The sequence below is a fragment of the Patella vulgata genome, chromosome 3 (assembly GCF_932274485.2).
Source record: "Patella vulgata chromosome 3, xgPatVulg1.2, whole genome shotgun sequence".
Classification (NCBI taxonomy): Eukaryota; Metazoa; Mollusca; class Gastropoda; family Patellidae; genus Patella; species Patella vulgata.
In genome coordinates this window covers 62,110,557-62,138,276 of record NC_065881.2, presented here as the reverse complement: position 1 = coordinate 62,138,276, position 27,720 = coordinate 62,110,557, and the positions used below count along the sequence as shown (strand labels likewise).

At 34.5% G+C, this 27,720-nt stretch overlaps 1 protein-coding gene across 5 annotated transcripts in view; it reads right to left on the bottom strand.

Moving 5' to 3' along the window:
- LOC126814486 (pleckstrin homology domain-containing family G member 4B) overlaps window positions 1-17,240 on the bottom strand; it is an 88,506-nt gene extending 71,266 nt beyond the window's left edge. The window contains exons 1-2 of one of the 5 annotated variants that reach the window (XR_008787704.1): window positions 16,916-17,235; window positions 658-852 (exon numbers count right to left, since the gene is read on the bottom strand). Coding sequence is in view for 4 of the 5 variants with exons in the window: in XM_056099874.1 (XP_055955849.1) it covers window positions 658-852; window positions 16,916-17,020 (300 nt within the window). In the remaining variant the exon portion in view is untranslated. Of the gene's footprint in view, window positions 1-657; window positions 853-6,309; window positions 6,455-10,676; window positions 10,802-16,915 lie in introns of those variants that run through there. The other 4 variants (XM_056099874.1, XM_056099870.1, XM_056099873.1 and 1 more) reach the window with 4 other exon arrangements.
- Window positions 17,241-27,720: the final 10,480 nt, after the last annotated feature.

Below are 27,720 nucleotides of genomic sequence, written 5' to 3'. Positions count from 1 at the left end.
TCCTATCTAATGTAAACAGGTTTGGTCAATATATGTACAGATGTGATGGTTGATTTGAAAACTCACGCAGATTAAAATGTAAATATATTGCCAAAAACTAATTCCAAGTTTGAACTTTTAATCACATTTAAAGATGCATTATGTAAGAGCTAAATCTGCCTATTAGGCCTTTTTACCTTCAATGTTATATAAATTATTATTAAGACATGTATTCACATAAGCTCATAATCAACACTGGATGGCTGAGATATTTAATGGATTATAACAACCTCACCATGTAATAATGTAAAGATAAAATAGAAACTCAACAGTATTTGACAATCGAGATTTGAGACTACCTTGTCAAAACTTTAGAATTTTCAATACATTCATTTCTCCTTATCTAAATCTTACATAATGCATCTTGAATATAATGTTTAAGTGGCATTTAGCGATTGAGAAACACATTAAACAGAACACAATTTTTATGGGAGATCAATCAATGCGCTTGATAAGGATAAGAGGATACTTGTTGAAACATTTTGCTTTTAGAATAAAACCAGTGATTGATCTCCTATAAAAATTGTGTTTTATTTACATCTTGAATAGTAGAATAGCTAATCCAGGTTATCAGCAACCAAAATATTTTACAAATGAAAAAGAAATACTCTCACTTACCTGTTTGAGTTTCTCCAATAATTTAAGGTATGGCTCAAAACACATCTGTGTAAAAAGATAATAGTCTCCATCATACAGCTTTTTATAGAGAGATTGATAGACTTGTTTTACAACTATAGGCGTCTGGTCACCGTAGTATTCTACTAATTGATCACATAATATATCACTTATTTCACTTTCCTCTTCTGGACCAGTCTGAAAAACAACACACAAAATTGATTACATGAATGTAAATATTGTTATACACTGTGAATATAAACTGCATATTTTATTTCAACACATCTCTTGTATAATGTTGTAATGTACAGCAAGACCATATTTTGTAAATACGTGAAGAATAGTTTAACAATTGTTGATCTTGTACATTCTTTGGTTGTTTTTTTTTTAACTACTAAGACGTCTGTACACACATAGAGCTTTATTTTCAATTCGCAATCCTTTCCTGGAAGCTCAAACTGTCACCATCATATTTTCAAAAAAATCTATCTCCTATATGAGTACCCCATATTCTTAAAGCAATGGTTATGAGCATTATCAGCTCAATGACCATTGCTACACACATCAAATATTAATCATTAGTCAATGTTTTCATTGGCCTACCAAGACTAACCACTCCACAATGGTTGATAAAACCTCTAGTGGTTTTATTGTTACAGATTTTACCTGTATAAATCATTCAAGTGGGAATTGGTTAAGCTTTTGCAAAATTTGTATTGTTCATTTCACAACATAATTAATCAGAAAGGTCATTTTAGTTTACAACATTATTGATCAGATAATTCTTAACATTGCTTTAGGAACATGGGTTAGGCCTATCACTGACAGTTCAACTAGGGAATGTTAGTGGCCAAGTTCACTAACCAGGGGCTCCAGGGATGACCCTGGTGTTGTTGGCGTGCACATGAACCAATCTTTGACAGTTGGAATTTGACGAAGACTAGCCGGAAACCACTAACTGTTCGGGCAAAATTTCCCTTGTAGCACTTCTGATTGGTTCAGGAGAGTAAAATGTTTAAACCCATTTCATTTTCTCATCTATATACCATCATTCAAATTAAAAGAAATTTCCAATGGCATTTTCCCAAAATACTTTTCTTCTGTGTAAGCGGATATTTTATTTGTCAAAAAGGACCACAGTAAAAACAGATTTACCTCCCTTGCATAAAATGACCCACCTGTTGAGTTTAGCTTTATTTGGTAGAATAACAAGTTTAGTAAATGGCATATAATACAGTAAAAAAAAAAATCAATTCATTTTATACAGACGAGTGACAGCTGTTACAACTTTACTTATTGTTAATTATCATAATGATATCTAATATGAAAATGTAACTTGACAATTACACTTAGTTTAAATTGAACAATACAAATTTTAACCTACCATGTGTTCTCTTTAAAAAAATATATATCCTTAAGAGAAATTATCACTTTGACCAAGAAAATAACTAATTACTTTTTTAACAATAACTATATTATCAAAAATCTAAGGACTGTTCCACATAAAAGAGTTAAACATACATTATGCAAGAACTGAATATGTCTATTGCAGGTCTTTCTTTAGGCCTTAAATTTTATGTAAACTATTAATTAGACATTTATTAACATGACAAGACCATAATCAACTCTCAATGCCATCTGACAGGTACGATTTTAAACAGATTTGAATCCAATCTGCAGTATCAATAGCTGTTCATGATTAACCATAAATGGATAATTGAGACTTTGTTTATTATTATAACAATGGTATGGTGGCCCATGGTCGCAATAGCGTTTTTTGGGTTACTTTTGGTATTTCATTTAAAATAATAAAAATATTAGTACAAAAAAAAAAAAAAAGAAACATTTTTTTTTTTTTACAAAATAAAAGAAAATAATCTTTTAAAATTTAAAAAAAAAAATCTTTTTAAAAATTTAAAAAAAAAAAAAAATCTTTTTAAAATTTAAAAAAAAAAATCTTTTTAAAATTTTTAAAAAAAAAGTCTTTTTAAAATGAAAAAAAAAAAATCTATATATATATAAAAAAATAATAAAATATATTTTAAAAAAAATAAAAAAGAAATAATATTAAAAAAAAAATTAAATGAAAAAAAAGAAAATTGAAAAAGAAAAGATAAAAAATAATTCCCGACGTGGCCCATCGTCGCAATAGTGTCTTGAGTATCCAGACCCAGTATACAGCTATCATTAGACTAGAGCAACCAGAAACATTTTGTGGCCCATTGTTGCAGTAGTATCTCGATTATCATGAGTGGGATCTATGAAGAACGTATAAACTCGAACGACAAGAAACGAGTCTGTAGTTATCTCACGTCAACATAATTGTAGATACTTCAATTTTGATTGGCTAAGCACTAAAATAAATCTAATATTATCTATTATCCAATCAAATACTAAAATTTGAATTTTATCTTAGTAAAACAGGCCCCAGACGAAGTCCACGTAGGCTATCATGCTCTATTTTGTCTTTGAAATTGATGTTGTGTGCCATCGCACTTTCGCACCTCTTACCCGTTCCTGTGGTCGTAGCGGTGGACTAGCGATGACCTCAGGGAGAGCAGGGGTTTCACAAAAACTTAAGCTAAAATCACTAACATAGATTTTAAAATCAAAGTGAAATTTTAAATTTATGCGTTTCACGAAGATCGATTGTAACTTAAAATTACTTGTGCCTTGATGTGAGGTAACTATAGACTCGTTTCTTGTCGCTCGAGTCTATACCATACGTTCTTCATAGATCCCACACAGGATAATCTGAACGACAGACCCACGATGTTTGACAGGTCACCCTACTCCTTGTCACGTACAACCGGGGATTCGAAATCACGCCAGTTGACTCAATGACGGGCTTTATGATATGACAGGCTTTATGATACAGCGCGCACGTGCTAGCCATTCGCCCCCCCCCCCCCCCTGGCTACTTAGTAGTAGAAGGCCTATATACTTCGAGGATTAGTTTCAAAGTTGTTAACTACTTTTGAAATTCAACCTCAGGGAGACCAAGTGTTTTAAAAACATTACATAACCTTTGGGGGGGGGGAATAGGCCTTGCGCACTAGTAGGCCGAATGGTGTCATTAAAGTCAATGACTTCAAACGTCATTATGTATGTAGGCCTAGTTCTAGTTAGACTGGATAAACTAATCTAAATGACGCTAGGCTTCTATAGTCTATTAATTATACATTTCTATTGACTTGCATATGTATAAATACATATATCCAAGTCCATAGACGTCATGGGTGGAAAAATTGTGTTTCACGTGTTGATGTCTGTTTACCTTTTTCCTTTCGGAAGGGGAGATAACTACAAACTCGTTTCTTGTCGCTTGAGTTATGCCACATAGGATAATCGAGACACTATAGCAACAATGGGCCACGAGGTATTTCTGGTCACTCGAGTCTAATGATAGCTGTCGTAGGCTGATTTTATACTGAGTCTGGATAATCAAGACACTATTACTACGATGGGCCACGTGCAGAATTCTTTTTTTGATTTTTTCTATTTCACTTATTTTTTTTTTTTAATTAAAATGTTATTTTTTTTATAGATTTTTTTAATCTTAAATATTTTAATAATTTTTTTTATATAGATTTTTTTTTATTTTAAAAAGATTTTTTTTTTCTTAAATTTTAAAAAGATTTTTTTTTTCTTTTTAATTTAAAAAGATTTTTTTTTCTTTTTAATTTAAAAAGATTTTTTTTTTCTTAAATTTTAAAAAGATTTTTTTTTTATTTTGTAAAACAAAAGAAAAAAAAAATGTTTCTTTTTTTTTACTTTTATTTTTTATGATTTTGAATGAAATACAAAAAATAGCCCCAAAAACGCTATTGCGACCATGGGCCACCATAATGGTGACAATGACAATCAAGGCTACAGTGTTTTTTAAATTCGGTTGGGTTTTTTTTTTCGACTCAGAGTGAAGTAATTTGACTGAAATTTTCAGCATATTCTATTAACATTATCTATTTTTTAACTATTATAGCCAGAACTGTCAGCTCTTTATCTTATCTTAATGCTGTTTTAGTAATTCATTAAATAATATTTTAAGACATGGTTTAAAGGACGTATGGCTCTATTTTTTGGAACCTTGAAATAAGACAAAAATGGTTCTAAAAGCACATACTAATGTAATATGAATGTATGTAAAGTGATTTATATTTCATTTTTGAAAAGAATATTGTAATTTCTAATCAATTATGCTCGGTGAAATATGTGAACATTTCCTTTACACCTGCTTAGTGCATTCTACACGTTTTTTAAATTATTATTTTGTCGTTTGTGAATCAGCCTTTACTAATTACTTCCACATTGTGTTGTAGGGTATGTTTTTATTTGTTCATTACAAAATGGCACCCGAAACTATAGGGTTACACGACTTGTATACTGATTATACCAGCGGCTGCCAGGCAGGATACGAGAGATGGATAGAAAACAAGCTAACAACAAAGTGACTTTTCCTACTATCAAGGGCCATAATTCAGGAAATTACAATTCAATATGCGCGAATATCGAAAGGAACTGGAATCTTTGGGTTATAAACTTACATTTCAAGTTTCAACAAAATCGGATAAAAATCGTGACCTTGATCATATACCATATTCTTACGCTATTTGAGAACGAACGGCAGCCATTTTGTCATTTTGTAACGGTGATATAATAATACAGGTTTTTAAATCGGATAAAAATTATGACTTCTATAGGGTCCACAAGCTAAAAAGGCGATTTTTCGTACAATCAGGGGCCATAATTCAGGAAATTATGGTCCGATATGCGCGAATATCGAAAGGAACCGAGATCTTTGGGTTATAAACTTATATTTCAAGTTTCAACAAAATCGGATAAAAATTGTGACCTCTATGGGGTCCACAAGCTAAAAACATGATTTTTCGTACAAACAGGAGCCATAATCCATGAAGTTTCGATCCGATACATGCCAATATCGAAAGCAGCCGAGACCTTTTGGAGATAAAACTATATTTCAAGTTTCGTCAAAATCGGATAAGAATTGTGACCTCTAGAGTGTCCACAAACAAATTGTGGACAGACGGACGTACAGGGGCGACGGCATAATACGTCCACATGAAAATGTGGGCGTATAAAAATATTAATTTTGTCTTAAATATTGGATAATAGGATGCTATAGTTTCATGGCAAGATAACAACACCAATATTGATTGAAATTGATCAATATTGAATTCTAATTAATGATTTTAATTTCGAATATTATGGAAAATATTGAGTTAGAGACTTAGCTCCTTTAAGCCAAATGAGTTTTGTGTGTCCATTATGGGGAAAAAACTCATCCCAAATGCTAAGTGCGGTGTGAATGTTCTTCTTGTGGCAAGGAGTAATTTCTCACAGACCTGGATACAACTGGGAAAACTTGCTCCACAGGAGTAGTAACTACTCTGAGGACAAACCCACTAGGCATTATGTGTACTCGGAATAAATCCAATCTGTTTTCAAGGATTTGTGCAAATGGAACCCTAGCTTAAAGCTACCACTCATTTTTACTGTGGTTTAGCACCACTGCGACGCTCTATAAATTCATTATTTCATTGCAGTACATTTGATATACGACTGGATGAATTTAAAGCGTTCTGTGTATTTAGTGATGAGCGTAACAGTAACAAATGTATGTATATTATTACTTACCATGTTTCTTAATCCTATTCCAGTCATAAGTGCCATTAAATTTTTATCCCCAATAAAGCAGACATTTCAGTTCAATTATGCAAACTTAGACTGACTTCAAGTTCTATCTGTACTTTATTTAGACAATAATATTGAACTGACTTAGAAACTACCACCATCTGCTACACTGCATTTGTCAGCTACTTCTACAGCCGTGTACTAACGTTGCATTCTGCATACATACATGTAATGATGCTAACTACTTCCAGTGCATAGTTTGGCAAATATGCAAATAAATAAGTTGAAAAACTAAGAATATGAATGACTCATCTTGCCCTATGATGTTAACCAGGTTATGGAATATATACATGTTATAAGTTTTTCTCAGTAGATAAATAGTTTATATGAGTAAACACAAGTTAGCCTAATCTCTATTAACAATGATTTCTTACTTTACTAAAGAACAAATTTTGCATTTTCTAGTTTTCTTTTTATTATACCCAGTTTTAATGTGGTTGTATAATATTGTCATTACCTATGTCTTTTGGACTCTCTACACATAACAGTTTTTGTTGGATTTTTTTCTATCACACTGACTGTTCATTTAGTTGTATGCATTCTGATGATTTATGCTTTCAACCATATTTTGACTTTTAAAGCTAATGAATGTGATGAAGTACAAAATTGGCATGGGAATTTTTTAAAACTTTGTTAATTTTGCGTTGAAATTTCAAAGCTTGTGAAAGGAATTTATTAAAACTTAAAAAGTATTGTATATATATTATGATGTTATATTTTGTAGTTATCAGTTCACTTTCAAGTTCTTCAAATCTCGTCAACAGGTTATACAGTTATGTCTGCCTTGGACATGACTGTTCAAATATAGAAGTAACTTCAAGTGGACTTGAACAAATAATTTTCCACTGTACAAAAAATTGGTTGCCAGGCAACAAAACATACACCCACAGCTGCTAAATAGTCTGAGCAGTCAACAGGGGTTGTCACATATTTATTCTTTTGTTGGGAATGGAAGCTTTTAAAGACACTGATATTAATTTCAAACCAATCAGATGATAACTTTAGTTGATAGGTGTGTTCACAAGGTTCAACAAAGTGTAACAAGGGCCATAACTCTAGGAGTTATTAATGGAAATTGTTGAAATTCAATAGACTTCTTCATTGTACTAATTTAGATTAATGCATGTAAATTTAATACAGATCGAATGATGACTTTAGTTGTTAGAGCGTTCACAAGGTTCTACAATGTGAAACAAGGATCATAACTCTAGAAGTAATTAATGGAAATTGTTGAAATTCAATAAGATTTTTCGGCTCACTAATGTAAACAACATACCCGGTATATAAATTTCAAAAAGATCAGATAATAAATGTCGCCTGTGGAGTGATCACAAGAAATTATGGACGACAGATGGAGGCGTCGACAATATATGCCCACATGGAAATAGGAATAATATTGTGTGCAAACACTTAAAAAATTTAATCAACACAAATGAATATGGTAAAAATTTAACAATTTGTTAGTTTTATAAAGAGGGTTGATATATCGGATATCCCAATGCTTAATGGTCAAAACAATCTGTCCATTACTCATGTTAAAAAATTCTATATGTATAGATGAATAAAATAAATCTTATTCAGGGTGACTTAAAATAACATCAATGGGATTAATCACAATCTATTGCCATATTGCCAGGTATGATTACAGGGGATGGTGAGTCTCCTGTAGAAAGCAGTATTGATGCTACAAAGATTCAAAATCATAAACTTTGAAGACATAAAAAGTAACAAAATTTGATGATCAAGCGTTGCATGCTCCTCCTTTTGCATGCTCCTCCTTTTAGCCGGGGCGGGTAGAGTATACTGTTTATTTAGGACCTTTGTTACTTAGTACCACTTCAATGTATGGAACTGAATGGGTTTCAACGTTAACACAATACTTGGGTCATTTTGAGACTATAATATTTATATGGTTACTTTTATTTCTGTGTTAGTGTCAACTGCTACAATGAATAATTTTGCCTAGATAACAGCTTTAATTCTACCTGCCCTTTAAATTTTACCACTAGAAATTGATCAAGTAGCACAACCCATGATGAAGTAGTTATCAGAAATAATTACAATTTGATTGACTTTTAGTTCTTCCTATAATACAAAAGATTCAAAATCATAAACTTTGAAGACATAAAAAGTAACAAAATTTGATCATCAAGAGTTGCATGCTCCTCCTTTTGTCTCCACCCTAAATACATTCCCCTTAAAGATACTTTCCCGCATACAAACTGTGTGATTTGATGATATATTTAGACTTAAAAACATATTCAAACATCTTTTTCTGCCGTTTAATTGCAGAGTCTTTTGTACGTTGACACCCCACAATGTATCTTTAATACTTTTACCACTTTCAAACATGTTTTTTTTTTTTCCAAGGTTAGGTGTGAAATGCCATTGTGAATTTTAGCCGGGGCGGGTAGAGTATACTGTTTATTTAGGACCTTTGTTACTTAGTACCACTTCAATGTATGGAACTGAATGGGTTTCAACGTTAACACAATACTTGGGTCATTTTGAGACTATAATATTTATATGGTTACTTTTATTTCTGTGTTAGTGTCAACTGCTACAATGAATAATTTTGCCTAGATAACAGCTTTAATTCTACCTGCCCTTTAAATTTTACCACTAGAAATTGATCAAGTAGCACAACCCATGATGAAGTAGTTATCAGAAATAATTACAATTTGATTGACTTTTAGTTCTTCCTATAATACAAAAGATTCAAAATCATAAACTTTGAAGACATAAAAAGTAACAAAATTTGATCATCAAGAGTTGCATGCTCCTCCTTTTGTCTCCACCCTAAATACATTCCCCTTAAAGATACTTTCCCGCATACAAACTGTGTGATTTGATGATATATTTAGACTTAAAAACATATTCAAACATCTTTTTCTGCCGTTTAATTGCAGAGTCTTTTGTACGTTGACACCCCACAATGTATCTTTAATACTTTTACCACTTTCAAACATGTTTTTTTTTTTTCCAAGGTTAGGTGTGAAATGCCATTGTGAATTTTAGCCGGGGCGGGTAGAGTATACTGTTTATTTAGGACCTTTGTTACTTAGTACCACTTCAATGTATGGAACTGAATGGGTTTCAACGTTAACACAATACTTGGGTCATTTTGAGACTATAATATTTATATGGTTACTTTTATTTCTGTGTTAGTGTCAACTGCTACAATGAATAATTTTGCCTAGATAACAGCTTTAATTCTACCTGCCCTTTAAATTTTACCACTAGAAATTGATCAAGTAGCACAACCCATGATGAAGTAGTTATCAGAAATAATTACAATTTGATTGACTTTTAGTTCTTCCTATAATACAAAACATGTACTGGTAATCAGATGATAACTTTAACTGTTCGAGTTATTTCAATCGTTGGAAATCAATAGGCTACTGAGTAATGGGCTGACTGGTTTGCTCATAAAATAACTGTGGTACAAGTATTTAGTAGTTTATGGTTTGATTCAATTCGATATGGGACTAACTTAGTACAATTTTATGACAATAATTTGCTTGCACTTACAAGTGTGGATCAAAACCACTTAACTGAATGCAAACCTTATGATCTAAAGGGCACATGTTAGATCTTTCAGCCCCCTCCCCCTTTAAAGGGACAATAACACTCTTGCTGGCTTGAAAGCTCCAGAAAATAAATAATATCTCTGTCTAAGTACTAGATGTTTAAGTGTCCTACCTGTTGTGTAAATTATCCATTACATCCTATTTTACTTGTCCAGAGGGTTCGAAAATATTTTTAAATCGAAGTTTCATTTGAACAGATTTACGTTAGCTGTTTCAAACCATTATGTTGAATTTTTCAAAATTTTTAAATAAGGTGTGTTAAGATGAAATTTGTATCATCAATTAACTGAAATATTCTAAAATAGTACAATTTGTTGACCAGAATAAAGGTTGGGACATATTATTCAGTTACAACAAGAGTGGTATTGAGCCTTTAAATATATGAACATCTAAAATTAGATAACCACAGATTAAAATCTGTACAGCATCTACATATACAAATATGTAAAACTGTGGAATGTAAAAATGTTATTTAAATTCACACTAGTAAAAATCAATAAATTTTACATCTAAAACTCTGACAAATCGTCCTATATATAACAACTCATAGATCCATTCTGTGTACTGCAGTTTATAATGAAATATCGGAGCTGTGAATAAAACGGTTGATAAATGATAATTATCACTTCGGTATGTTCATATAAGTAGATAAACTCATAGAATGGTCATTAAACATATAATATATTTTCTATTAAAAACTGACAATGTTTACAAACAAACCTTTTGTCGTTTTAACTCTGACATAATTTTCAACTGTTGTTATCCAGTCGCCATGCTCAGAATCTTTACCGAACTTCGACTCATCCTTTGCAAGGGATTTATTTCATAATATCAGATGACTTGTTTTACAATATTAATGCCAATTTTGTTTTAAAGAATAACTTTTATCTCTTAATCAATAAAATCACGAACAAGTTATTTGTCATGCTGATAAAATCCACAATAAAGCAAGTTCTATGGCTTAGTTTTAACCTAGTGTAAATTATGACCCCTATTCTACAAAGTGGACTCTTCTGTCATTACCCCCATTCAATTTCTAGTTTATTTACTTAGAGAGTTAGTTTACGAATACGATATTTTCCTAAAATTCCTTTTTCTCGCACTTCGCAGCACGTGACCACGAAGACGGCAATGTGAGCGCCAATTATTTATAAATCTTAAGAGACTATATATTAGCCGTCTTTGTAATACTAACAGGTCCGATATTGGCTGTTAACCATGAGAAAGTCAGCGCCAGAAATCCTTTGTTATTCTCACCTTTGTCAGCTGTTTGAAAACAGTCATAACAGACTTCGTATCAAAGACTATTCAAATTTCCTCGATCAGCATTTATTGAGCCACGAGGATTAATCAATATAATAATATTAACGATAAAGATCAATCAAAGTTTGCGTTTAGAGGAAATTATTTGTGTTTTTTTCGTTAACCTGGCAAGCCGATAAAGATGGCTTCATATAGTTCGGGGATACACGTAGGGGATAAGTTTTATAGATACGTTGATTTGTTTGGGTGGGGGGGGGGGGGGTGGAGGGGATAGTTCACAAAAATAATTAAAAGTTTGAGACTAACGGTTAAAGTTTAAGAAAAATAATGACCGAAATGTTCATGTTGGTGGTAAATCTGATGTCTGATTAGAGTATATGCGAGAAATTAAAGACAATAATTAAATATCACTGCATCTCTGAGAAATCAAAGACAAATAATTATATGCTACTGCATCTCGACTGAAAATATAGATGTTTTAAGAATCATTACGAGTCGTACCCATTCTATGTGGTTTTTTTTAGGAATTCAACTGAAAGTCGTGCAAAATGCATTACTCCTTAAGTAGGTCGAGTGGTCAGTTCTTGGATTTTCAATAAATAGCGGATTCTAGAACACGAATTATACAACCTTTTATATATTTATTTCTGATAATTCCCCTTTAAATAGCTGAACTGATTTATAGGCCTATCTAAAATTTTGGATGGTCCAGTGAACCAGATTAATCGTGTTAAACGGGCTTATGTATTAAGGTTGACATCAACAACTTATCTCAAATAGTGAACGGTACATCAAACAAGACAACATTCTTACGTAGGTTACTGATGGTAATTTTCATGTATCCCGTTGGGCAGCTTATTATTTACACAGTACAGGATGACTAACGATGTAGTATTTAGTGTCTTATTGGTTGGTATAAACCCAAGAATGGAAATATAGAAACAATAATGTTACAAAATAAATCACAATTACTGTTAATTAAAGATTCATTGTGGAAAGAGATTCCGGTCGCAACTCAACAAGGAGATCCCTTGCTGGGAAAAGACTTTAATCCACCCGGCCAAAGACTTAAAGGAGCTAAATCGCTATTCTTTGTCACCTAGAAATGGACACTTAAATGGGTCGCAACGCATATACATGTATAATAATGTAATGTGAGTGTATATAAACTGATTTACATTCAATCGTTTCTGTTTTTACTGTAATTTCTTTTTACTTATGTTCGGCGAAATACGTACGCGAAGAGTGCAAATTGAATGGCAGTCTTCAAATGGCGTCTGGTTATTTCAGTCTACTTCGTTGGTATTCCCATGTGGGATATGTTAGCCTCGTTCATCCAGTCAGGTCATTACAAATGGCCCTCGAAAGCGGTTTAATCTCACTGTGCCCCCAATCAACTGGTGTTATAGGGTAGTGGTGTGAAAATTTAAGTAAACAAAGGATTATAGACTGTATCCTTATTAGTACTGTTCACCTAGTTAAAATTTAATTATTTTAATGATTAAAATATATAAGATAAATTCATGTGTCATCGGTTATCGAGTATCTTAAATATTATTCACCTACCTTTCATTCAGACAGTACTCATAAATCAATCAAATATATGATTAGAAACTCACTATCATTATATAAGGATAGTTGTCACCCCCAATTACATTATATCTTTTAAAATGGCTCAAGTTCGCATAGGGTTTATTCCTAATTCTCAAGGTCAAAATTTAGTTAATTTGGGGTATAAGTACAGAGTAAAAAATACGAAACCCAATAGCACCAGCAGACTTTTACTGAAAATACAATAGTTCAATTGGATAACGGGGGACGATTGCCCCCTAAAAGACGAAAATATAAAAGAGTAGAAGAATCTATTAATGATCTAAAAATCAAACTGTTATTATATAAATGGAGTAAAAAGTGCAATTGAATATACTGACGCCATATCACATTTAGTAGGGTTATGATTTAAGTTTGATACATGTATTTGTTGTTACTTTTATGAAATTTATTGTGAATAAAGTTGTTTATTAGTTTAAACCCAGTAGTTTAAAAAAACCGACTATACTTTTAACACTATTGTATTCGATAATCCCCTTGCTTGATTAATCCCCCCATGAGAACAATAGCAGGGGGCACAGTGAGATGTCCCCTCGAAAGCATTCTGGCCAGGCCCATACCCAGCGTGGACCAGGGGGGGGGGGGAATGTTTTGCCCCCCCCCCCCGAAAAAAAAGTTGCCGATCATAGCTCTAAAATACCTAGTGTAGACTGTGCCCCGCCCCTAAAAATTTCACATTATTACATTTATTTGTTCAATGGTGGAAGATAAAAAAAGCAATAGAAACATACATTTACACCATAAATATTTGTAATACATTGGAAACATAAGCATAACATTTCAGGGTGTTCGGTTTCAGATATATAATGGAAAATGGGACATGTTTATTACAAGTTATGCAGAACAACCGTAAATCTACACGACATGTGATGTGTTCTAAGAGATGCCAAGTCTGTCATAAAACTGCTTCGCCAAGCTCAATAATACCGCGACAGTCTGCAGATGTATTGAAATAGTATAGGCATTTTTGACGCCTTGGCGGTCAAACGTCAAATAATGTGTTGTTGATGACCATTATCTGTACTTAATGACCATCTTATATTGCTCATTAAATATACGCGTGTCTTTTTACACCATGTTCAAAAGTCATTATGGTACCAAATTCTGACTAAACAAATCACACATGATGGATAGTGTTTAACGGGGGCCAGTCTTTATTTAGATTTTCGAGATACATGTATATCAAACAATCTATTTTGTTAAATATTAATATTTAATATTCTGTTTTTAGCAACAATATCTGGAATACACCCGTATTAGAAATTAAGATAGGAGATATCCCATAATAGAATTGGTGTAGTGATGGCACTATTCCAGAATAGAATAGATTACAAAGCCTTTTGGCATATTTAAAAGAACGTACTAAAATCAAATTGATAAGCAGACTATCAAATTCCATTGATTATTTACGAGATCGCAACAACTGATAGCAATGACAGTTATATGGTTATTTAGCACTTGATACGACCAATATAATAAATAACACGTCCAGGTTGATTACAGATTACAGTATCTTATTAACTGAATGCACCAGAATTAATAAGTCCCGGTGATCTATGCAGGATATTTAAAAAATGAATCAAGTCATAAACTGTAAAAGCTTTATAGCCCATCCTCCACCCTCAAATGAATACACTGCACGGCCCGGCCCGGGTCCGAGCCAGGGCGGTAAGCTGACAGTCCTGACAAAACCACTTCCTGGAAACCTAACCAGTTACTCTAAATACAAAGGTCAAATTTCAATTTTATAGCCTGTGATGTAAGAATCTGACAATTTTAAAGATTATGATGAATATTGTTCCGACTATCAGTACATATTCTTTCTATTTACAAAGCATTTAGTACACGGCACCAAACAAATCCGGTCATTTTCATATTAAAATTATTTATGTCCATAGCTAACGCGATACATGGTTGACGTAATTCATAAAATAATGGCAAATCCAATAAATGCATACTGTAGGATGTTATTTGAATAAATGCTTAACAAATGAAATTGTGATCTATGCAAGTTTACAATTTACAGTTAGATTAGGCGAACAACAATCGAAAACTACCTAACCCTAACCCTAAAGGCGTTTAGGGTGGTATCGAGAAAGCCAAGAGACATAATGTCACCAAACCTGTTACTTTTGCATTATTTACACTCATCTTCCTTATTTTTGTCAAACGCCACTTTATCTTTATGAAAGCAATAAAAAGGCGTATTTCAGTAGGGCCCAAGTAGATGTAAAAATTGAAATAAAATGTAGTTTAATTACCGCCCTGCAGTTCTGAATCGACTGGGTTAATGAAGACGGGCATAGGCCATACATTGTGCTATTGTGCTATGAGGGAAATTTCGCTCAGGCAGCGGCACCACAGCGGACTCTTATTGGGGTTCTTTTACATGCACGCCAATTTGTACAAGGGGTATCGTTTTTTCGTCCCATCCAAACGATAAGACGCTGTCCTTTGTCAGACCCTCTGTCCTGCATCACAGACAAGGGGAAACACGCTGGAAAATCCCGTTGAACTTTCTCGATCGAACACGGGACATCCAGGTTAGCGATCCAACGTCTCACTCACTGACCCACCGTGGCTCCCGTAAAATACACAACACTGACTTACAAAGTATAGTATAATTATATCGTATTTTTCTACGGTTGGAGGAGATAAACCCAACCACCTAGCTCTCAGATCGTTTACATTTCTGCACCATTGATAAATGTGTTATTCATTTCTATATATTTATCTTATTCTATTGAAAGTTTGCCAACCTCATGGAGATATTTTAAAACTATAAATTTCCTATTACATAAATTCGGTCTAAAATTAGAAGTAGAAATTATGCTCTGGGGACTGGTGAATTTAACTAATACGCAGCGATAAAGATAATGGTGTCTGAGTATGGTGTTTGGCTGCCAGTAGCGTGCAGAGGGGCGATGGCCTCGGTCTTCCATTTGAAAAGGATGTGGGGGATCCAATCAAAGAGTGAACTTAAAATGAAGATTTTTTGAAATTTGAAATTATCGCTAACTCAGTTTATTAAACATATTTAAAATATTTTACTGTTTTACATTTCTCGGTGTCAGGCCTACGATGGCCTGTTCCTCTAGAGCGGGTATATAATCAAAGAGTTGTTCACGCTCATCACCAAACCTCTGCACGCCACTTTTAGTTTTTGAGCTCAATGACAGTTTATACTCGTCATTAAAAGGACGGGGCGATTTTATTTTTATAGATAATTTACAGATATACAGACGTGTGATATAATTCTGGAATCAGTTGAGGTTTGCTAGTGATCAAATGTTAACCCCATTCTAATTCCAGGAACGTTTTATCTGCCGTCAAGAACACTTTCTGCCAATAGATAAGATCACTGATATTCAAATGAGAATATACCCGCAAGATTTGAAACCACTGCTAGGATCAATATTCCTTTCTTATCATATAACTGGCAAGATCATATCAATTTTCGTTAAAGAAGGTACCGTCCATTATCAGGGAAATGGGTCGATAATGAAATTATACGTGAATTTTTCACAAGACGGGCTAATTGGAGAGACGGGCCGTGGTGGTTGTAAAACGACGTATAAAGCAGACGTCCCCCAACCCGATTCCAATTCATCAATCAAAGAACGGTATAAAGACGTCCACAGATCTGCATTTACGAATAAACCCAAATACCAACTATCCAATACCGATAGCAGCCAAAAGTGTGAGTTTGCCTTGCGAGTTGCTACAATGAATGCAACTCAAGCTGATCCTGACTATCAAAACGGTTCTTCAATAAAGGGTGAAATAAAATCTCTATTTAAACATATACACCCAACAAGTACACAAACTTTTACTTCAACGTAACCCGTGTTGAAAATAATAGGTTAACGAGTTGGTAAGATATTTAAATGTCTGGATATATCTACATGTACACCTTTGAGAGTCAGACATGGACATGTATCGGTTTTCATAGAGCAATGCCTGACAATATATACTGTTAAGGTAAATGACATACAAATAGATTCCCCAGTGAATAAAAATATAGTATACCTATGTACTTGTTTACAATAAGTCCAGTATTCATAAACACAACCTTCATTACATACCTCAGTGGGTTGAAAGTATTCCCATAATCTCGTCGTTACAGCCGAAGAGACGCTTTTAATGAAACTTTCTACATCTGAAATGCCTTTTCCACCCCAAGCACACATGTTGATAGTATTCCGATGATTCCGGTGGGACGTTAATCCGTTCGACCTGCTACCGAGATAAACAAAAACATGTACAGAAAAGTATCCTCCATGGAAAGATTACGATTCACGATTCAAACTGGTGACTCCTTCTCGTTCACTTAATACCGATACTCTTATACACAGGTTTACAGTGTCTACATCCATTCAATTGACCTATTCACTGAAAAAAAATTGTAAAAATAGTTTTAGTAGTTGACATTATGAAATATTTAGAACATGTCAACATCACACGTTGTCTACCAGCTTTAAACCGTAAACAGGAGTGTTCTATACGGGTTTTGGTTACTATATAAAACTAAATATGTTGAATGTATTTCGTTAGCACGTTTCACACCTTTACAGCAAACTACCAGACCTGCTTACAATTTTAATTAAAGATGCAGACGATATTGATCATTTTTTTAAAGAACATTGAGCCATTGATGTTTTCTTAAGAAATCCTTTTCAGACATTAACCAATCTTTATTGATTAATTATCCAATCTTAGAAAGTCGTACACTTTTCACAATTGCACTGCGTAAAACTTTGTCGATTCTTTCCATATAAAGAAACCTTCAAAGTAATTCATAAATTCAGAACAACCAAAACTGACGCTGTATTAGACGTTGTCGGTTATTTGGAAACATAACATCTCATCTATATCTGCTCTAAATTATTGATTAATGCCTCTTACACACGCTTAAATCAGAAAACAAATCTATTTAGAGCAAGCTACACAGAGAATGAAGCCATCTTGCCTAATGAAATATTATTTATTGTACCATAAATGGTCCGTAATAAGTTTAATACATAATTGTATGAAGTCATTCGAGTGCTCCCTACTATATTTTTCAAATGATGTTTTTAAGCTTTGGGATATAAGAATTGTAAATATGTTTCAGTATTTTTCATCATCTTGTGAACTTATGTATAGTAGTTCATAATAGTTTTTAAAGGGGGGATCACGTGGCTAAGTGGGTAAGACGCTAGCTCGCTAGCCTGGAGGTCGGGTGTTCGATCCCTGCATTGGCCGAGAAAGTTCATCCAGATTTTCCGGCGTGGTTCTCCCTTGTCAGTGATGCAGGACGGAGGGGCTGACAAGGAAATCTGTCTAGTCGTTCGGATGGGACGAAAAACCGAGGTCCCGTGTACACATTGGCGTGCACGTAAAAGATCCCTTGGCAGTTGGAATTCGATATAAGAGTAGGCCGTAGTGCCGCTGTCCGGGCAAAATTTCCCTCATAGCACACTGTATGGCGTATGCCCGTCTTTATTAGCCCAGGTTAGGAGCAGAACAGTAGGACGCTAAACTCCATTTCATTTCATTTCATTTCATTTCAGTTTTTAAAGGAATGAAACTTACGTAGATTAATTTATATTATAGAACATACAAATCTAGCATAACAACTTATGAACGTTTAAAGCGACATTGTTACTTACCAATTTCAAATTTACAACCATTTTCGAACATATTTTCCAATATTTGTCGCAGCAATAATAATGCTGTGTGTTCTTTTTAACGTGCACTTACGTAATTGTTGACATTATTTTTCAAATGCATTTAATTCAAAATACAGAACATAAAGTTTACTATCCAAATAACGTGACCCCTCTCTCCACTTTAATGATAGTGTATATCACTGAGCTATACAAGTCTAACAGATAGAAAGTTCAAGATGCATATTTTACTCATGCATTCGTTATATTAAGTGTCTCGACACCGCGAAATTACGTTTTCGAATATACATGACAAAATTACCGAAAACTCGAAGCTCTTCGTCATCTAAGCATGCACTTCAACACAACATAATCCTTGTGCTTTAATCTAGATTTTACTAGAAACTGGAACTTTAAAACACACCGTATTTCGTTTTTATATTAAGAGACAAACTTTTATTTTTTGTTTTGTGATAATAGAAAGCATGACCTTAGGCGGTTTAGCACGTTGTTATTTATTGTGTTTAGTCCCCGACATTTATATACAAGTTAAATATCATTGATGATAATTACTTACATTATTTATTGGCTTAACATTTCGCTGTTGATTATCCAATTATACAACGTTTGCATCTGGGTGTATATTGTATTTAGACTTGGATACATCCGTTTCAATGAGACTAGTAATAATATTTATCCCACTTTGTTCTATTTTGCAGACGTCGTTTAAGCTTCCTTAATGCCACCCATCTCAACATACATATATATTGAAATAAAATCTGCACATTATAACATGAGTCACGCCTACAAGCATTGGATTGACATGCTACAACTCACTACGTATATAATTAACTCACTACGTATATAACAACGACATTGATTAAAACTGCATTAATTAATAATATTTAATTATCACCCCCTCTCACACCAGTAAACCACTGAGAAACACAATCCCGACTCTCTATATCTCTGTTTTACGACTTCTCAACACATGCTGATGTCTGAAATATCTTATCTTTTTTGAGTATTTTCTCAGCTAATCTCAACCAGACACATGTTTCCATCAAAACCAAACACTTGAAGAAAGTTCATATCGAACCTTTAGGCTCTCACACGATGAACACGTTGTCCATACATGTGTATCAAATGTATCCTCTATACGTATCCGTGATTATTAATTATAACCTTATGCTCCCTAAGTCAAGCTGGCAGACAATAAGCCGTCGGGTTGCCAGTTAGTGATACCCTGGTATTTTTGCCCAGTGCTTGCCTCATGGGTGTTTTTTTTTATGGAACCCAATATTTTTCGAGTAAGATTGGGCCTCTCTACTTGCCATTTATACCAAATTTGCCATACTTTTGGAAATAATTCGTGAGAATGTATCCTTAACTGTTTCATCGTCATCACCAACATTCACATTGTCATTGCAGATACTAGTATATCTATGATCCAAACCGCATTTCTCAATTTGTTACAATCCGTTACGTTAATTACCAGCATGACATATTATATCCCGCCCAATATGATTACCATTATTGCCAAGTTCATCATAATTATCATTTGTATAATCCGTAACTTTAATTATCATCTTCTACACCTATATCACCATTATCATCTTCTACATCTGTATCACCACTATCATCTTCTACATCAATATTATCATCTTTTACATATATATCATCATTATCATCTACTATTATGTATCATCATTATCATCTTATATCAGTTGTAATACCAATCATTATCTTATACACCTGTATCATCAAGTATCAACGTATACATCTGTATCATCATTATCATCTTCTACAACTCTATCATCATTATCATCGTCCTTGCCTGTATCCTCTTCTACATCTGTATCATCATTATTATCTTCTACATCATTATCATCATTATCTGTATCATCATTATCTGTATCATCTTATATCTGTATCACCATTATTATCTTCTATATCTGTATCATCACTATCATCTTTACTCGTGCATCATCAATTATCATCTTCTACATCTGTATCATCAATTATCATCTCCCACATCTGTAATATCAATTATCATCTTCTACATCCGTATCATCATTGTCATCTTCTATATCTGTTTCATCATTCTTATACTTCTATATCATCATTATCATCTTCCACGTCATTATCGTCTTCAATTATCATCTTCCACATCTGTATCACCCTCTACGTCTTCTACATCTGTATCATCACTATTATCTTCTACATATATCATTAATTATTATTTTCTGCATTTAAAACATCGCTATTATCATCTACATCCATAGCATCATCGTCTACATTTGTATCACCATTATCATTTTCTACATCTGTATCATCAATCATCATTTTATACAGCTGTGTCATTATTTTCATCTTATACATCAGTATCATCATTATCGTCTTCCACAGTTGTGACATCTTCTACGTCTTCTATATCTGTATCATCAATTATCATCTTCTACATCCGTACCGTCAATTATTATTTTCTACATCTGTATCATCACTATCATCTTCTACATCAATATTATCATCTTCTACATCTGTGTCACCATTATAATCTTGTACTTCTGAATCATCTTATACACCTGATTCATTATCATCTTCCACATATGTATCATCTTCTACGTCTTATACATCTGCATCATCATTATCCTCTACATCTGTATCATCAATTATCATCTTCTATACCCGTATCGTCAATTATTATTTTTTACATCTGTATCGTCAATTATTATTTTCAGCATCTATATCATCTCTATTATCCTCTTCATCCTTAGTATCATCTTCTACAATTTTATTATCATCGTCTACATCTGCATAATCACTATCTTCTTATACTTGGAAGTGCCATCCGATGTTCTAGATAATGTTGCCTTTCCTGTATGTTCATTAACCTATACTAACTATACTTAAAGGCTCGACGCGTCATTTGCATTTTCGCTCTAGATAAAAGATGGCGGCGCCTTGTTACGGTCGATCAGGATCGACGGATGGAATTTCAATTCATGATAACTTTGTAAATATTATAAAAGAAATTGAAGCATTTTTGGACTTATATTTCAACTTTCACAACATTGTAGTTTGGAATAGATTCATATAGCGTTAAATGACGCGTCGAGCCTTTAATGTTACCCTCATATATAACAATTCAATATAATTGAATGAAAATTAAGGAAAATATCCGGGTTGTAAGAGTGCATCTCTCAACAAAACATACTTTTTCATCAATGAGCATGAAACGATTACAAACACGGACCAAAGGCCAAGCTACCAAATAAACTTACCGACGGCGACATATATATATATATATCTTTTTACTATACTTTATATCTTATTAAATGATATATTTCAACATAAAATTTGCTTGCATTATGAAAAATACGCAACCATATCGAATCATTCAAAATTTCCATTATCCATAATCTTGTTAATGTTTCATGAAATAATATAAATTTTGGATATGTGTAAAACATGCATATCTATAACATATCCTTAAGTGTGAGTTACCTTTTGCAATACTGAAATCAAGGTCCAAACCATTGATTGCGCAGAAGGGTATACCTTCTTTTTACTTGATTAATTTAAGAGTTTACAAGGCTAGAACCCAGGTAGGCTTACAAACTGTTGCTCTGGTTATAAGTTATATGATTACTATTTCTCTGATACCACTTCTCGTTTGTGGGGTTCACGTAGTTTTACCATTTTCTGTCCACGAGAACGTTGTTAAAAACGTTGAGATATTTTTAATGTGTTTGTTTTCAGTTACGATTGGTGGGGAGACGCGGTATTTTCATATTGCAGCTATATAGGGACGGATAGGAACGGTCAGCGGACAGCGTCCGATCAGAGACTGTTCCTAAAGAAGTACCATGGTTGGGTGCCTTGTATAGTTTCACACGGCAAACTTAATTTCTTTATCAATGCATGTAACATGTTACATATAAGTTAATTTTATACGCTTAGGACTAATAAACATATGCCAAGTCCAATGTTAAACATGCCCGGTTCAATTTAGTTGATGATGGGTTAGTTGTATTTTACGTCCGCTTCCACCGAGGTGATATCGCAGACAATTCAATTTAGTAAAACGACCTTCGTTTATCTGCAGATATGGACATTCGTACGATGCATTAGTCATGCGCACCCCCCTACTTGTGGTTTTATGTTCCGTATCTTGATTGGCTGTTGACCACGACATATATTTAGCCCCGCCTTCGTGACGTTTAAACGTCAGACCTATCCTGTTTTAAATGGCGGAAAAGGTCGGCTATTATCGCTTCGATAATTGTTATTGTAGTTGAGTGTGGCAGAAATGTAAAATTTAACAATAATCAATCGTTGTTTTGAAGATAAATTGACAGGTTTGCTTATTGAAGTACTATCTGATTAGCATTTAACTTTGCAAAACAAAACTATACCATCTCTTATAATACAGGGGAGATAACCACTGTCCAGTTTAGCTGGAGTCGCACCAAGATACGTTTCTATATGGCTACAGATCGCCAAAATCGGGAATGATTAACTTTAATGTTAATTCTCGTCTAATTTTTTCCCAAAATTTCGTGGGGTTGAGCAATTTCTACCACAGATGGAGCAACATGTAGTCTAGGAGGTTCTGGGTGACCGAGACTAAGCAACATGTGGCATCTTCTTACTCAAAAGCGGCTATGAGGTTTATCATGGAAAACTTGAGATACACAAACTTGAAATAGTATACAAGTAAACACTTAACTGTCCGCCCTATATTTCAACCTAACCAAGCTCTCAACTCGCTTATCCTTCCGCCTTAAAATCATAAATATTCACCAAAACCTGGCTAAAATGTATATTCAAACCCGTTTCTTCGACTCTACATCAGAAAGTCAACAAAGATCGCCATGCAAACGGGTGAAGGCGTAGGTATATTTGGTGATCTGTGTCCTTATAGTCTTCTGGGAGAGACGCAGAAAAGGGAAATTCGTTATTGTTACATCTGAAATACAGATCGGTAACAGCTAAACTGACTATTTTCAGCTCACTGATAACTTTTGTCAGAGATATCAATTCGAAACCGACTATTCAAAAGGAGAACTGACTTCCACGAGATCACAAAAACTGATCATGTGATAAATTTGCTAGAACTGTCTGATAGAGTGTTCTACTATTATTGACGACAATAGTAGGAGCGCGTTCGCTTGAGGTATTATATGTTCTGTCATTATATGGTTTGTATCGCTTACCTAACCTCCTGGGTTTTCTTCCGGTTATCCGGATTCCACCAACTAAAGGCCCCTGCTTGCAAGCGAATAGTTAAATAAGGATTTACCATATATGGTGACGCTAAAACAAAAACTGAAATTTTGTTCAGAGTTGAGGTTGTTGGTGTATAACCATCAGCCTCAATGACTATTACCTAATGGAATTTGCCCCAAAATGTTATGGTTTTGGTGAAAATAGGAAACTGTCTATAAGCTATATATGACGTAGACAATAATATAATGCTGATATATGCTTTTGCCTGACTCCAGTGTGCGCATTCCAACCAACGTTAATATTTTGCTGGGCACACTGAAATGGAATGTGGTTGCATGCACAGCAACATTGAAAGGAAAATAGTTAATCCTATTTACTCCCCAATAAAGATTGAAGGACAGAAGCCAAGCCCATTACATTGTAGCACATCTTGATTATTTATTTTTACCACGGCTCACTCCAGATTTCTAGCACGTCCTGTTGCCCGGTGGCCTAAGGGGGTATCGCCAACCAAGAGGATAATTTATGAGATCAAGTTTTTGTATTGCAGTGTTCACGTAGATTTCGATTATGGGTGATATCAGGCGTGTGTGGGGTGGGGGCTTGTCTGGAATACGGGGGTAGGGGTGGGTCATATGTCAAAAATTGGTTGGAAATGTGATGCAAAACAAAACTATACCATCTCTTATAATACAGGGGAGATAACCACTGTCCAGTTTAGCTGGAGTCGCACCAAGATACGTTTCTATATGGCTACAGATCGCCAAAATCGGGAATGATTAACTTTAATGTTAATTCTCGTCTAATTTTTTCCCAAAATTTCGTGGGGTTGAGCAATTTCTACCACAGATGGAGCAACATGTAGTCTAGGAGGTTCTGGGTGACCGAGACTAAGCAACATGTGGCATCTTCTTACTCAAAAGCGGCTATGAGGTTTATCATGGAAAACTTGAGATACACAAACTTGAAATAGTATACAAGTAAACACTTAACTGTCCGCCCTATATTTCAACCTAACCAAGCTCTCAACTCGCTTATCCTTCCGCCTTAAAATCATAAATATTCACCAAAACCTGGCTAAAAATGTATATTCAAACCCGTTTCTTCGACTCTACATCAGAAAGTCAACAAAGATCGCCATGCAAACGGGTGAAGGCGTAGGTATATTTGGTGATCTGTGTCCTTATAGTCTTCTGGGAGAGACGCAGAAAAGGGAAATTCGTTATTGTTACATCTGAAATACAGATCGGTAACAGCTAAACTGACTATTTTCAGCTCACTGATAACTTTTGTCAGAGATATCGATTCGAAACCGACTATTCAAAAGGAGAACTGACTTCCACGAGATCACAAAAACTGATCATGTGATAAATTTGCTAGAACTGTCTGATAGAGTGTTCTACTATTATTGACGACAATAGTAGGAGCGCGTTCGCTTGAGGTATTATATGTTCTGTCATTATATGGTTTGTATCGCTTACCTAACCTCCTGGGTTTTCTTCCGGTTATCCGGATTCCACCAACTAAAGGCCCCTGCTTGCAAGCGAATAGTTAAATAAGGATTTACCATATATGGTGACGCTAAAACAAAAACTGAAATTTTGTTCAGAGTTGAGGTTGTTGGTGTATAACCATCAGCCTCAATGACTATTACCTAATGGAATTTGCCCCAAAATGTTATGGTTTTGGTGAAAATAGGAAACTGTCTATAAGCTATATATGACGTAGACAATAATATAATGCTGATATATGCTTTTGCCTGACTCCAGTGTGCGCATTCCAACCAACGTTAATATTTTGCTGGGCACACTGAAATGGAATGTGGTTGCATGCACAGCAACATTGAAAGGAAAATAGTTAATCCTATTTACTCCCCAATAAAGATTGAAGGACAGAAGCCAAGCCCATTACATTGTAGCACATCTTGATTATTTATTTTTACCACGGCTCACTCCAGATTTCTAGCACGTCCTGTTGCCCGGTGGCCTAAGGGGGTATCGCCAACCAAGAGGATAATTTATGAGATCAAGTTTTTGTATTGCAGTGTTCACGTAGATTTCGATTATGGGTGATATCAGGCGTGTGTGGGGTGGGGGCTTGTCTGGAATACGGGGGTAGGGGTGGGTCATATGTCAAAAATTGGTTGGAAATGTGATGCAAAACAAAACTATACCATCTCTTATAATACAGGGGAGATAACCACTGTCCAGTTTAGCTGGAGTCGCACCAAGATACGTTTCTATATGGCTACAGATCGCCAAAATCGGGAATGATTAACTTTAATGTTAATTCTCGTCTAATTTTTTCCCAAAATTTCGTGGGGTTGAGCAATTTCTACCACAGATGGAGCAACATGTAGTCTAGGAGGTTCTGGGTGACCGAGACTAAGCAACATGTGGCATCTTCTTACTCAAAAGCGGCTATGAGGTTTATCATGGAAAACTTGAGATACACAAACTTGAAATAGTATACAAGTAAACACTTAACTGTCCGCCCTATATTTCAACCTAACCAAGCTCTCAACTCGCTTATCCTTCCGCCTTAAAATCATAAATATTCACCAAAACCTGGCTAAAAATGTATATTCAAACCCGTTTCTTCGACTCTACATCAGAAAGTCAACAAAGATCGCCATGCAAACGGGTGAAGGCGTAGGTATATTTGGTGATCTGTGTCCTTATAGTCTTCTGGGAGAGACGCAGAAAAGGGAAATTCGTTATTGTTACATCTGAAATACAGATCGGTAACAGCTAAACTGACTATTTTCAGCTCACTGATAACTTTTGTCAGAGATATCAATTCGAAACCGACTATTCAAAAGGAGAACTGACTTCCACGAGATCACAAAAACTGATCATGTGATAAATTTGCTAGAACTGTCTGATAGAGTGTTCTACTATTATTGACGACAATAGTAGGAGCGCGTTCGCTTGAGGTATTATATGTTCTGTCATTATATGGTTTGTATCGCTTACCTAACCTCCTGGGTTTTCTTCCGGTTATCCGGATTCCACCAACTAAAGGCCCCTGCTTGCAAGCGAATAGTTAAATAAGGATTTACCATATATGGTGACGCTAAAACAAAAACTGAAATTTTGTTCAGAGTTGAGGTTGTTGGTGTATAACCATCAGCCTCAATGACTATTACCTAATGGAATTTGCCCCAAAATGTTATGGTTTTGGTGAAAATAGGAAACTGTCTATAAGCTATATATGACGTAGACAATAATATAATGCTGATATATGCTTTTGCCTGACTCCAGTGTGCGCATTCCAACCAACGTTAATATTTTGCTGGGCACACTGAAATGGAATGTGGTTGCATGCACAGCAACATTGAAAGGAAAATAGTTAATCCTATTTACTCCCCAATAAAGATTGAAGGACAGAAGCCAAGCCCATTACATTGTAGCACATCTTGATTATTTATTTTTACCACGGCTCACTCCAGATTTCTAGCACGTCCTGTTGCCCGGTGGCCTAAGGGGGTATCGCCAACCAAGAGGATAATTTATGAGATCAAGTTTTTGTATTGCAGTGTTCACGTAGATTTCGATTATGGGTGATATCAGGCGTGTGTGGGGTGGGGGCTTGTCTGGAATACGGGGGTAGGGGTGGGTCATATGTCAAAAATTGGTTGGAAATGTGATTATAAATACAAATAAGAACCCTTAAGACATTTATTATCTGTTAAGTATATTGAAAATAAAATAGAGTAGAATACCATTTTCTAGCACCACGTGGTTTTTCTCCAAAATGACATTTTGAACCCTCAACACCCCATTCTCATTCCCCGCAAAGCAAAACTGTTGTCCACGGGTATCCTATACACATATCTACAGAATGATTATCATTCATATCAACGTTATCTTATTTTCCGCCAATTCTAGGCATTGTCACCCTCGTCGGTTACGCACACCCATATTCAGTACCTCCAGTACCTCCATTACAAAAGCAGAACACTTGTTTTTAAAGATGAACAGTGCTATAAATTATTGCTTTACTAACCT